This window comes from Podarcis cretensis, assembly GCF_951804945.1.
Source record: "Podarcis cretensis genome assembly, chromosome: Z".
Lineage (NCBI taxonomy): Eukaryota > Metazoa > Chordata > Lepidosauria > Squamata > Lacertidae > Podarcis > Podarcis cretensis.
This window is the reverse complement of record NC_137184.1, coordinates 20,738,420-20,751,636: the sequence shown is the minus strand read 5'-3', so window position 1 is coordinate 20,751,636 and position 13,217 is coordinate 20,738,420. Positions and strand designations below refer to the sequence as shown.

Genomic DNA, 13,217 nt, shown 5'->3' with positions numbered 1-13,217 from the left:
CTCTTGGTTTGTTACTGGTTTGCACTTTCACCTGCCCCAATGGGGGCCTCCAGAGCAAATGCTTTTCAAGGAAAGGTTCTAATATTTGGAATTATTCAGTTTAGAAAAATCCTGAGGATGGGGAGACATGATAGAGATATGCGTGGAGAAAATGGATAGGGAAAGGTTCTCTCTCTCTCTCTTATATAATATGGAACTTCCTAGTGATGACTACCAACTCAGATGGCTTTAAATGAAGATTAAACAAGATTTTGCAGGATAACGCTATCAGTGGCCAATAGCCATGATGGCTATATTGCCTCCAATATGCATCGGCATACCAGTTACTGGTGACCCTGAATGAGAGAGTACCATTGCACTCATGACTTGCTTGTGGGCTTCCCAGAGGCATCTGGTTGGCAACTGTGAAAACTAAATTCTAGATAAGATGGACCTTTGATTCAATCCAGTTTATGCTCCTGCAAGCTATTTTAAATTGTAGTTGCCATTGACTAGGCCAGGAACCTTATATGCAGGATCTGCTCTGCCACCAAGCATTGCTCACTTCTCTAAGAGTTCCTGTACTAACCAAGAATGTGCTAATGAAGTCCAGGCTTTCTGCACAAGTTTTCTTGCTTGACGTCTGTTCTGTCCCTTTTAATGTCAGAAGGAAAGCGTTCGCTGTACTGAGCAGGGCAGGTGTGTTGGGGTGTTCTTGTGCTCTGTCTTAAGTTAATTGTCTGGATAATAACACAGGAGACCATGCCAAGATCACAGCTCGGAAGGAATCCTGGCCCATTTCAGCAGGCCACATTGATAGCAGCAGGCCATACATGGGTTTGGAATGAGACTATTAGACTCTCAAGTTTCCCCCTTGCCAAGAAACACAAGGCAGGAATTGGCAGCTTTAGGATGAGTAATGCACAAACACGGTGTGGCGTGTTGCAAGTTTTCAAGCACTTTCAAAGTGTGTTTGAGTAAGTGTGGATCTGTCGCCATGGCCACGGAGCAAATCGAGCGGGAGAGTGAGCTGGGTCTCTGCGAGAAGCCCCAGGAATGTGCACTGGGAGAGCAGAGCAATCACTCCTGCCCCTGTTCAGGGGTGGGAGTTGTGATGAAATGAGGGGGAATTGATGCACACTGCAGAACCTGTAAGGTTTGCTTGACCCGGTCACCTGCCAGAGGGACAGAACATTTTTAGGAGACAAAGACAAATGCTTTCCAGGTGGACAGCAGACTTTCTAGGTCATGTTCCACACTAGCAGCAGTATTTCAGACCTCATTTATTATGGTGATGATTTATGGCATAAGGCAGGACCTCCCCACGGTGCCAGTAAAGAGCCAGAATGGATGCTCTGCAAATATAGCCCAAATAGGCGAGGACAGGATGGGAGCCCAGTGCTGTTCTGCAGCAATCACTGGGGCATCGTTTATAGTTAAGCACTAGAGCAGGAATCCAAAGCCTGGGCAGAAAATGAAATGCATGCATAACTAGAACCTAAGTGCATACTTTGCATGAAAACCCCCAACCTGCCAGAAGGTAGAAAACATTATGGGTTGGGAGCATTAGTCTGCATGATGTCCGGAGTTCCTTCCAGTTCTTGGGTGCAGTACCCAGTGCGGGTCAGAATCATATGGAGGAGATTGCAGACCATTGGAACATCCTATTGGAGACCCTTAGCCAATTAGGGAGGGAGGAAAAAGGCAGTGAGGATGGAAAAAGGAATAAATAGGCAGTTCTTGTTTAAACCTGAAACACTACCTGGCAGAAAATTAATACTGTTCCTTTAATAGTGAAACCTTCAAGCTTTATCCCTCGTTGCGTGTTTGTTTATAAAAAAACTTTTTTTCCATTCTCCTTGAGCTTTAATTTGTACCTAGTTCACGGAATAAGATATCAGGAGTCCTTGTTGTTGATCTGCGTATGTCATATAGATAATCCTTGAATTCTCAGGTATCAGAGGGAGGGAGTAACCAAGGTTAAAAAACATCAGATTGGGTCATGTTGCCCAGCTTCCATCTTAGAATAATAGAATTGTAGAATTGGAAGGGACCCCAAGGGTCATCTAGTCCAACCCTCTACAATGTAGGAGTCACAGCTAAACTCACTGAGGGAGTTTGTCACAGAAGAAATGCCTGGTTTCCCACTGAAATCAAAAGAACAAGCCTTTGCTGTGTCCTGAACTCCCATTGACTGCATGGGAGTCTCTCTGCTCTTTGAATGGTGGCCGCCTCCTCCAGATTTCATTAAAGATTAACCCACTTTTAGTTTTTTTCCTGCTACATATTTTGGCACTTAATAGTTTTTACTGTTTGTTGTGACTTAATATTGATTGGATTTTTAAAAAACAACAAAACTAAATTTGGAAATGCACTTCATGAGTCCACTGTGTTATGTTGTTAATTTCAGTATTTATATACCACTTTTCATCAGAAATTATTATGAAATGGGAAAACATCTGTGATGTTATGAGTTTGTGGGTGAGAGGGTCAGTCCCTTCCAATTCTCAAGGTCCTATACCTAGTATGGCTTATAATTTAACAGATGAGGTTGCTGCAGTAAGTCAGACTGTTTTCTTTTTAAGGCCATGACCTTAGCTGGCCACTTAAGTGTCCTAATCAACAACCCCAAAAATGAGCTGGATTGCAAGAGCTGCAACCTGGTGATGCGGCCCTCCATGCTAATGGATGGGTCTTTCCTCCACTCCTTCACCTAGCTGTTAAGTAGAACAAGAGCCAGTGTGGTGTGTGAGAGATGAGCTGGGAGCCAGAGACACACAGACTTGCTTACTCTGTGCTGAATCCAAAGCTGCAACCAATGGAGAAGCAAGATCTGTTGGGATGTTAATGCTCTGAGCCCCTCCATGTTAGGTTCAGGTTGTATATGTGTGTAAAAGGATGTGGGTGGAGGTGCGGCCAAACCACTGAGCCTCTTGGGCTTGCCGATCAGAAGGTCGGTGGTTCAAATCTGCATAACGGAGTGAGCTCCCGTTGCTCTGTCCCAGCTCCTGCCAACCTAGCTGTTCGAAAGCATGCCAGTGCAAGTAGATAAATAGGTACCGCTGTGGCGGGAAGGTAAACAGCATTTCTGTGCGCTCTGGTTTCTGTCAGTGTTCTGTTACACTAGAAGCGATTTAATCATGCTGGCCACATGACCCAGAAAGCTGTCTGTGACCAAACACCAGCTCCCTCGGCCTGAAAGCGAGATGAAAGCACCGCAACCCCATAGTCGCCTTTGACTGGACTTAACCACCCAGGGGTCCTTTACCTATACCTATATGTGTATAAATAAATCACACCAGTCTTTAGGTGTTGTGTAACAGTCTGTAGAGTGGCAGATGGTAGAATGCTATACATATTTTCTCTGGGAAGACTGCTGGAGTGAGAATATGCTATTTACATGCTTATGGTCTAGTTGCATCCAATCCTATTTCCTGGGAACTCTTTTAAAAAAGTAGTCCTGTGGCCCTGACCTGGTCTTAATCTTTTGTAGTTCTTGCCTCACTGAATGGCCTGAGCTAGAACAGAGTTGGCTTGTTTCGCCTGTGCTATAATCCTCCTGCTCCTGGTGGAATGTCGTCATGCAAAACAAGAGGATTTATTATTATTATTATTATTTTGCAGAGAGCAGTATTTCATGGGAAGGGCATGAAAGGAGTCAGAAGAGTTTTCCTCACATAGCCTGTAGTGCTTTTAAAACAGGATCCATATGCAGTTTGGTTGTTATCAAATGCATATGCTGAGAAACTCCTTTCGATGATCCACCATTGAGAGGATCGCCTGTCCCCATATGAACCAACTCAGACCCTGTGATAATCATCTGAGGCCCTTCTTCATGTGCCTCCTCCACCAGAGGTCTGAAGAGTAGCAACACAAGAACGGACCTTTTCTGTGGTGGCTCCCCATTTGTGAAGTGCTCTCCCCAAGGCCGCTTGCCTGGTGCCTTCATTACATATATTTAGGTGCCAGGCAAAAGCTTTCCTCTATAACTAGGCCTTTTGCTAATTAAACAATCAATGCCCTTTTAAGCTATCTGTGTGTGGTGGGATGGGGGGTATTTTTTGTTATTGTGGTATGTATTTTTGTGTTTTTATATTGTAAACTGCCCTGTGATCCTCGGACAAAGAGCATGCTTTTGCTCTAAAGTAATCATAAGATTGCAGTGGGAATCACTATCATATGCCACAGTCTGGTTCTCAAAAGGATGATGGGATAAATGACCCGTTAATAAATAAACTGCTTGCTAAAGTTCACACTGATCCTTTTTTCATTAAATAAAGAAATCAGATTTGTCTGGCTTGATCTACCTTTTGGCAAGGCTCCAGCATCCCATTTGTTTGTTTTTCTTCCAGCTCTTGGATTGTTCTCCCCTGCCCCCCCCCCCCCCCCCGCATTTAAAGTTTATTCTGTGGGTTTTCATGCTACTGAAGGCAGAAGAACATTGTTCTGAATTCCTGACAGTTAACCATTTAGTTTTCTTTTCTTTTTCTTTTGTAAGCTGAAAACAGGACCCAAAAGCACCAGGCCAGAGGTGGAATAAGACCTTTGAATTAGGACCTCTGTTATACATTACCTGAATAGACTAGAACAGCTTTTGCCAAGCTGATGGTATAAGAAAATTTGGGGTTTGGCTTTTACAGACCAACTCCCCCTTTAAGGGACCCTGTATCTCCTAAGTTCGCTATCAATCAGAGAAGAATGAGTGAGGGCAGGAGCAAGTTGAAGAAAGTAAGGCAGATCTTCATTTTTTGTTGCAGCAGAGTTCCCCCTCCCCCTTCCAAGGAGGTGAGGAACCAGAACAAAAATGTTTAACAACTTTTAAAGACTTTAGAAATTGCCCAACCCCACCACTTGTAAGCATCAAACAAGCATCACAGAAAGAGGTAATCTACAACAGAAATTTGAGAAATTCCTTCCAGTAGCACCTTAAAGACCAACTACCGTATTTTTCGCTCTATAACACACACCAGACCATATCACGCACGTAGTTTTTAGAGGAGGAAAACAAGAAAATAAAATATTCTAAATGAAATAGTGGATATAAGATTTTTGTGGTTCATGCTGTGGCCACAGACATGTGATCTGACAGTGAGTTTGGAGTAGCCCAATGCAAAAATCCTGAGGATCCATGTGGATCCATGCTTTGTAACCACGGAGGAGGGAAGGAAGGGGAACCATGGATCCTCTGCTCACGACTGCAGCAGATCCCCCCGCCACCCGCAGGCATTCGCTCCATAACACGCACAGACATTTCCCCTTACTTTCTAGGAGGAAAAAAGTGAGTGTTATGGTGCAAAAAATAGGGTAAGTTAGTTCTTGGTATGAGCTTTCGTGTGCATGCACACTTCTTCAGATACACACTTCTTCAGATGCTACTGGAAGGAATTTTTTTATTTTGTTTTGACTATGGCAGACCAACACGGCTACCTATCTGTAACAGAAATTTGAGAGTATGACTTGTCTCCTGACTGTCAAGATACCTGACAATGCTTGATGATTGCCTTTTCCTGGCCAGTCTGGCCCATTATTTTGAAATGGCAAATACCTTGGTTCTTGAATCCGTTGCCACGAACCTGCCTTTATTCATACACAGAAGATGCTCTTTTGACAGGCCTGCTCTGCTTTTAGCAGATACTTGCCAGCCAGGTTTTTGCGGAGTGGGTAGCCCATTAATGTGAGAAATCTATCTATTTACAGGATTTGCAGGTTTTTGAAGGATATTGTGAAAGGTTTTTCCAAGATACTCCTTTTCTGCTTCAGAGAAAATTGCTCTGTGAACTCAAATGAAGTGTCCTCCCCCAGAGGCGTAGGAAGGTCAGGTGGTACTCGGTGTGGAAAATTTCTTGTCACGCCCCCCCCCATTGAAAATATATATATATATATATATATATATATATATATATATATATATATTGGCCTGCAAAAATGGTTTAACATTATTTCTTATTTTCTTACAAAGGAATGTGGATTCTGGGCCTCTGATAACAAGTAGGCGACTATGGACAGATACTTAAATCTACAGGATGGATTGTGTTTTGGCTTGTGTTATTTTATTTATATTTATTGTTTATTTATTTAATAAAATTTATTTTTAAAAACCTGCAAAGTGGTTTACCAAAACAAAAAACCACCACAGCAGTAAAATCAAGAAAAATTAACAATCCTACTTTAAAACATACAAGGGCTAAAATATTAAGATTAAAATTATTTCAATTTCCTAAGCATCTAGTATGCTTGCCTGAAGAAGAATGCTTTTAGCAGGTGCCCGAAAAGAGTCGAGCAGAGGCATGTGCTTTGTTGCAATAGGCGGGGAGTTCCAAAGTGCAGGTGCTGTCACAGTAAACAATGCAGGACAGGTATTTATGTGGAACCTGTAGTAGGTCTTGAAACTACTTAAGGGGAGCATTTATTTATTGTGATTTCACCATGCTCTGTATTATCTGAAAAGGAAAACATTTATTTAAAAAACAGGACTGCACAGCAGCAATCTAGTCTCATCATGATCAGTGGGACTTATTCCCGAGCTGATGGTGCAGAAGATGGGCTGCAATCCTAAGCACCCCTTGCATCCAACTTGTACCTAAAACTCTGCACAAGCCTGCACCAGAGAATTGTAGAATTGGAAGGGACCCCTGAGGGTCATCTAGCAAAACCCTTGGGGCAATGCAGGAATCTCAACTAGGCCATCCCTGACAAATGGCCATGCGTCTCTGTTTTTCCCCTCAGCCAAGACACACAACAACGGAGACTGGAGGTGGGGAAAAAGATAAATTTTGACAATGGGGCAGATTTGTCAGGCATGCGCAGGAACAGCTTGAAGACTTTATACAGAGAGGAACCCCACACGGGTTTCCCTGCAAGTAACATAACAGGCTGGGAGCCAGCTCAGATAAAGAGAAAGACATTGGGGGACGGGAGGACAAAAGAGTACCAAAGTCCACCCATTTTATCCTCTTTGGGATGGTGGCACTAGGGCTCTGGGACCACCCTCCTCAAAATATTTGCTTGTCTTCAATGTATTATTACCACTGTTATTCTATAGTACAGATCCTTTTAAAATTAAACACTTTCTCTAAAATTAAAACGGCAGAAGTAATCAGTAGCATAGATATCAAAGGAAAGGCAAGAGAATAAAAAGGTAAAGGTACCCCTGCCCGTACGGGCCAGTCTTGACAGACTCTGGGGTTGGTGCGCCCATCTCACTCAAGAGGCCGGGGGCCAGCGCTGTCCGGAGACACTTCCGGGTCACGTGGCCAGCGTGACAAAGCTGCATCTGGCGAGCCAGAGCCGCACACGGAAACGCCATTTACCTTCCCGCCAGTAGCGGTCCCTATTTATCTACTTGCACCCGGGGGTGCTTTCGAACTGCTAGGTTGGCAGGCGCTGGGACCGAGCAGCGGGAGCGCACCCCGCCGCAGGGATTCGAACCGCCGACCTTCCGATCGGCAAGCCCTAGGCGCTGAGGCTTTTACCCACAGCGCCACCCGCGTCCCTACTAAATACAAGGAAGACACAGATACACAAGCACACAGAAATAAATAATCCAGCCTTGGGGAGAGGGGTGGGAATGTACAGTTTGCTGTACTTAGCCTCAAGATGGCAGACTGAAAGGGCTTTAAAAATAAAAAATAAAAATCTTGTGTCTAGGAATATTTTTCTGCAAAAGCATCAAACAAGTTGTCCAAAGTGTGAACTTCATTAATTGACCCTATTTAAAGGAATTGTTCAATTAACCACAGAATTGCTTTTGCTGATTTTCCCCATCTTCTTTTAATTACACAACTGCTTTTGGGGGGTGTTAGCTTCATGTAGGTAAGACTGGGGTATGTGGCTGAGAGGGTTGGGGATCCTACCTTCATCCAGGGGAGGCTGAGGAAGAAGGGAGGCTGGCCTGCCGAGTGCCCAGGGCGGCGCTGAGCTGCTCCTCCAAGCACCACGTGCAGGCAAAACGAGGCGGCAGTGCTGCCATTGTCCCGTGCGCTCCACTTTTGGGGGCAGCAGAGGCTTTTCAGATGGGGATTGGGGCCCAAAGGGGGTGTGCAGGGCAGGCAGCGGCCTTGTCAGGCTTCCCCAGCAGCCCAGAAAATCAGCCTATGTGAAGAAAATGAGACTAGGCCAAGTAGAATTGGCCTTGCCTGGCCTTTGCCCCGCCTCCAACCCAGCTGGCCAATCAGCTGCAGGTAGGGGGTGGGGCGAAGGCAAGGCAAGGCAAGGCCTAATCAATTCGGCCTAGTCTCATTTTCTTCACATAGGCCGGTTTTCCAGGACCGGGAAAGCCTAGCGGAGGATAGGGCAGTAGGGCGGTTCATAAAAAACTTTTTTGAAAATGCCTGCTCCAAAGGTCTTATCTTACTAAACTAGGGGTTATATAGCTATATCTGAAATTTCATGCATATGAGTTAATATCTCGACCCTGCTCCACTGAATTGAAATTTCAGCCTTCAGGACATAGGAAAACAGCCAAGTAAACAGCTATTTTTGTGGAGGAGGGTTAAGATATTAACTGATATGCATGAAATTTCATATATAGCTATATAATCCCTAGTGTAGTAAGATAAGACCTTTGGAGCAGGCATTTTCAAAAAAAAGTTTTTTATGAACCACCCTAGTAGGGCAGTAATTGTTCCTTGATAATTTGTTACCCCCCTCTATGATGGCACCTAGGGTGGCTCGCCCCCCCTTCCTATGCCCCTGCTCCCCCCCCCCGTTTTTAAAGAATATTTCCTAATTTCTGAAGCGTGAAGGATTGCTTTTCTGTGGAGTGTGCGTCTGCTTTGTGTTCACCTTAGAATTTGCGTAACACTGACACCCCCCAACTCCTAATATTTTGGACCACAGCTCCCATCAGCCCTAGGGAGCATGAGTCAATTCCCTATACCCAGCAGTTGATCCTTCTGCCAGATAAACTTGACTCTGGAAAAGGTAGGTTTTTTATGTCTTGGATTATTAGGAAAGCATCTGAAATTAACTGCCCATGTCACGATGTCCTTATGTGCATCTGTGATTCAACCAGACTTGAAATAATGTGCATAGGTCATGGAAACTCTCACCCATAATGATTGTGGGGCAGGAACATCTTCCCTATAACTTACATGTGTGCTGAAAAGAGTTCTATTCCGAAATGTCAGGTGGTGGGGTGGTGGCACAAGGGTAGGGGTGGCTGGCCCCAAGGTTCTGAAACTCTCTGGACCAACCACCATTCCAGTTCATTTCCAGACTCATTGGGGGAAAGACTTTTCTAAAGACCAAATTGCACATGGCATTATTCACACTGTTAACTGTTACATGATAATTATTGTTTGTTTGTTTTTGAAAATTAAAGAGGGAGGGAGATTTAGACCACCGTTTTCAGAGGGAAGGCTTTAACCATTTACCCCATAATGTTCAAAATTGGAATTAGTTCCGCCACACTTGCTCTTTGCAACAGGAGAAAAGCTGTGCTATTTATTTTCCCCAAAGGTATAAATGACATGATATAAACACCCTATCTATGGCACAGCCACAACTGTTGCTTGAATTGTATTTTGATTTTTTTTTTTTTTTTGCATATTGATTAATTCCCCTGGGACTGTAAGCTTTTTCTTCTTGTTCCGCAGCTGCGCCTTGCAAAAATCCAATCTTAGCCACCGAATTTAAGCTAGGTAAAATCCCTCAGGTTGTCTGCGCTTCTAATAAGACCCAATTCAGTGGCTAAAATTTGATTATTTGCAAAGCACAGCCACAGAACATCAAGAAAAGGTCTTGTAATAGGGGAATTAATCAGTGCATGATAGGGTCAAAATATGGGTCGAGCAAAGGTATGGATGAGCCCTTGAGCCTTTGAGAAGCAAGCAGAAGAAGAGAACGTTCTATGTGGCTGTGGATGCTTTTCTGCGCATACACATACGTTTGCAGAAATAGGATGCTTCAGACACCAAGGCATCTCTAGATAAGTGTCACCACACGTCTATATGGAAGTCCTTATTTAAGCTCCACAAACTGTCTGCATCAAGTTGACTTGGGGCAGGGCAAAGCTGTAGCACATGACTAGAGATGGATCAGGCCTCTCCATATGGGAAATTTGAACATAAGAAGAGCCCTGCTGGATCACGCCAATGGCTCATCTAATCCAGCATCCTGTTCATCCAGGTGCCCCAAACTACAAGCAGGACCTGAACACAAGAGCACTCCCCCACCCCCACCCCCACCCCATAGTTCCCTACAACTTATTCAGAAGCTTTACTGCCTCCAACCCTGGAGGCAGAGCATGACATCGTGGCTAGCAGCCATTGGCAGTCTTTATCTTCCACGACTATGCCCAATCTTTTTAAAGACCTTCAAGTTGGTAGCAACCACTTCCTCCTGTGGCAGTGAGTTCCATAGTTTAACATCCTTTTTGCTGCCAGCATAGTTCAGCTTTAAGCATGTGGAAACTAGTGAATTGGTGGCATACTTACCTAATCTGCCTTTTCTTTTTTTTCCTTACAGAAAATGAAGCCTCTTGGACAGCGGAAGCGCTCAACGCCTGCTGCACTCAGCAAGGCACTCAGCATGTCTAAGCATCACTCCGGGTCAGCAACTTTCATTTGCAATCCCTCCTTAGTATGTGCACATGCTTGGGTTTTATTGCCTAGATCAGCCTTTGCCAAGCCTTAGCTTCATATGACCATACTGGGTAGAGCTGAAGGGAGTTGTCCAAAGCATATTGAGGGCACTAGATTGGCAGTGGCTGGGGGGATGGGGACTGAAATTACCAATATTCTCCCAGTCCAAATGTCCAGCATTCTATTATCTTTTTTTAGCAGGGGGTGCCACTTGAAAGATTTATATACCCCCTGACATTTAAAAAAGAAACAAGCTTCAAAGTGGTTTACAAAGAGAACAAAACAATAAACATATTAAGAAAATCTGTTAAAAACAGCTATTCAAAACTTTTCAAAGAATAATTAAACTTATGGATAAGCTATAAACAGATCAAAGCACATTGATAGGTTTGCCTGAACAAAAATGTTTTTAACAGGTGCTTAAAAAAGAGTACAGCGAAGGTGATATAAACAGGCAGGGAGTTCCATAGGATAGGTACTGCCATACGAAATGCTTGAGTTCTTACAAACGGTGTGATGTGGCACCTGTAACAGGATCCAGTGCTGCAGATCAAGTGTGTGTTAATGGGGTAAGGCAATCTGGCAGATAAACTCACCTCCAGTTGTAAAGGGCATTGTACTGTATACTACAAGTTCAAGCTGTTAAGGGCAACAGCTTGAACTTGGCCCAGCAGCAGATTGGCAACCAGCACAGACCATCTTCCTCTTGTCAGCAACTGTGCTGCAGCATGCTGCACTAACTTCAGCTTCCAGATCAAGTGCAGGGGAAGCTCCACACAGCAGTAATTCAGTACCAGTTTCTCAGGTCAAAGCGAACAAGAGGGCATAAATAGGTAGTGCAGTCACATAAGTAAACTGGCAAATTTTAGGCAGATCCAAGGCAACTGATCACATGGGAAAGTGAGGTCTGGATTGTGCCTACTGGCCTCACCTCCAAATCTCTGCAGTTTCACCCAAATTTATTCACAGAGGCTCTGTGCCAGGGTTGCAGACGCTGTGGCTTTCCAGGTATACTGCAGCTCATTTTTTTATTTTTGTTTAAAAAATATGTTACAGTCATTTGACCACGTGCAATCTTCAGGCCACTGCACATTTAACTGCTGATTAGTTTTTTCTCTGCCCCCACCCCATTAATCCACAGGAGCGAAAACAAAAGAATCATAGTTCCCATAGGGCCACTGCAGAGGTTACCCTGACCTCCCCCCATCCTACCAGGTTTCCTCTTTCCTGCACCAAATTACATTCAATTTGGCTTAGCAAAGGCCGTTTTCTAGACGAGACTTATTGGAGATGCTGGACATTCCACAGAAGAAGCAGTGAGAGAGGAAACAAAAGTGCGAGGCTCTTCCTCTCCTGAAGGCAACTTCTAGGTCTCCCTGGAAAAGCGGAGGTGGGCATTTCCTCCAAGGGTGCAAAGTTATCTTGATGTGGGTCAGAATGTGCTTCTGTTCCCTTCAGATGATTCCTAGAAACATGAATCACTTCCTCTCTTTCGCTGCTTCCGTTGAAAAATCTAGAGTGGTCACCACAGTTTATTGCAAAGCTGTTCTAAGTATATGGAGAAATATTATCCATAACTTTCCCATTGCAAAACTGAATGAACGCTGCCCATCTCTTGATAAATCTGTCCTGCCAAATGCAGTGGTACCTTGGTTATGAACTTAATCCGTTCCCGAAGTCCATTCTTAAACCAAAGCCATTCTTAAACTGAGACACACTTTCCCTAATGAGGCCTCCCGCCCCCGGTACCCTTCCACCGTTCAGCTTCCGTTCTTAGACCAAGGTAAAGTTTGTTAACCGGAACACTACTTCTGGTTTTGCAGAGTTCTTATACTGAATACTTTGTAAACAGTTCTTAAGCTGAGGTTGCACTGTACCGCTTTGTGATCTTGTTTTATAGGTCCATTTAGTCATTAATGTTATTTCCAAAAATTCAGAAGTAAGAAGCACAGATTTCTAGTGGATGGCAAATTTGTAAATTTATTCCAAGCTTTGCTTTGCACAAAATGGAACACTAAACACCCCCACCCCTCCCCCATATGTAACAGAATGGATGAGAAAATAATTTGGAAGGAACAACTATCATTGTTACTTGAGGCCTAGATGACCTTGTTGGCTTTCCTGGGTAGAAAACCTTCAAGTTAGTCTACTGAAATCCAATCTACTTGGGCCTGCCTTAGAAGACAGTCCAGAGCATAGCTGTCAAGTGTCCCTTATTTGAAGGGACAGTCCCTTATTCCAGTGCCATGTCCCGCTGCTGTCCCTTATTGATGATGTCCCTTAAATTTCCCAGGTTTCAAAGGAAGCAGCTCCTCTCCCTCCCTCCCTCCCTGCCGGCCAGGGAGGAGGGAGGCTCCAACTGTGTTGCTTGGCTGTGTTGCTCACCCAGTAAGAAGTCTAAGAACGACTGGGGGGTAGAGCTTGAATGCCTTTGTGGCTAGTTAATGCAAGCTGAGGGGTTTTTTGAATGCTGGATGCCATTTTGTTGCACATGCTGCTGCAAACGTTGCAGTGCAAAGCCAGGCCAGGGAGCCATCTTAAGTTGAGGCTGCATAGGCCTTGTGGTGCAAGTGATTCAGATTCTATTCAGTTGAACCTCTGGTTACAAAGTTGGTTGGACAGTGTTCTCGAAGCTACCAGCATGAGTTTGACCAG

The 13,217-nt window shown here is 44.2% G+C and overlaps 1 protein-coding gene across 8 annotated transcripts in view; it reads left to right on the top strand.

Annotated features, from left to right (window-relative positions):
- Positions 1 to 13,217, top strand: part of LOC307207422 (rho GTPase-activating protein 20-like) — a 94,352-nt gene that overhangs the window by 43,882 nt on the left and 37,253 nt on the right. For 7 of the 8 annotated variants that reach the window (XM_079961230.1, XM_079961229.1, XM_079961235.1 and 4 more), the window contains one exon: positions 10,447 to 10,529. In XM_079961230.1, the coding sequence (XP_079817356.1) occupies positions 10,447 to 10,529 (83 nt within the window). Of the gene's footprint in view, positions 1 to 8,674; positions 8,902 to 10,446; positions 10,530 to 13,217 lie in introns of those variants that run through there. The other variant, XM_079961236.1, reaches the window with a different exon arrangement.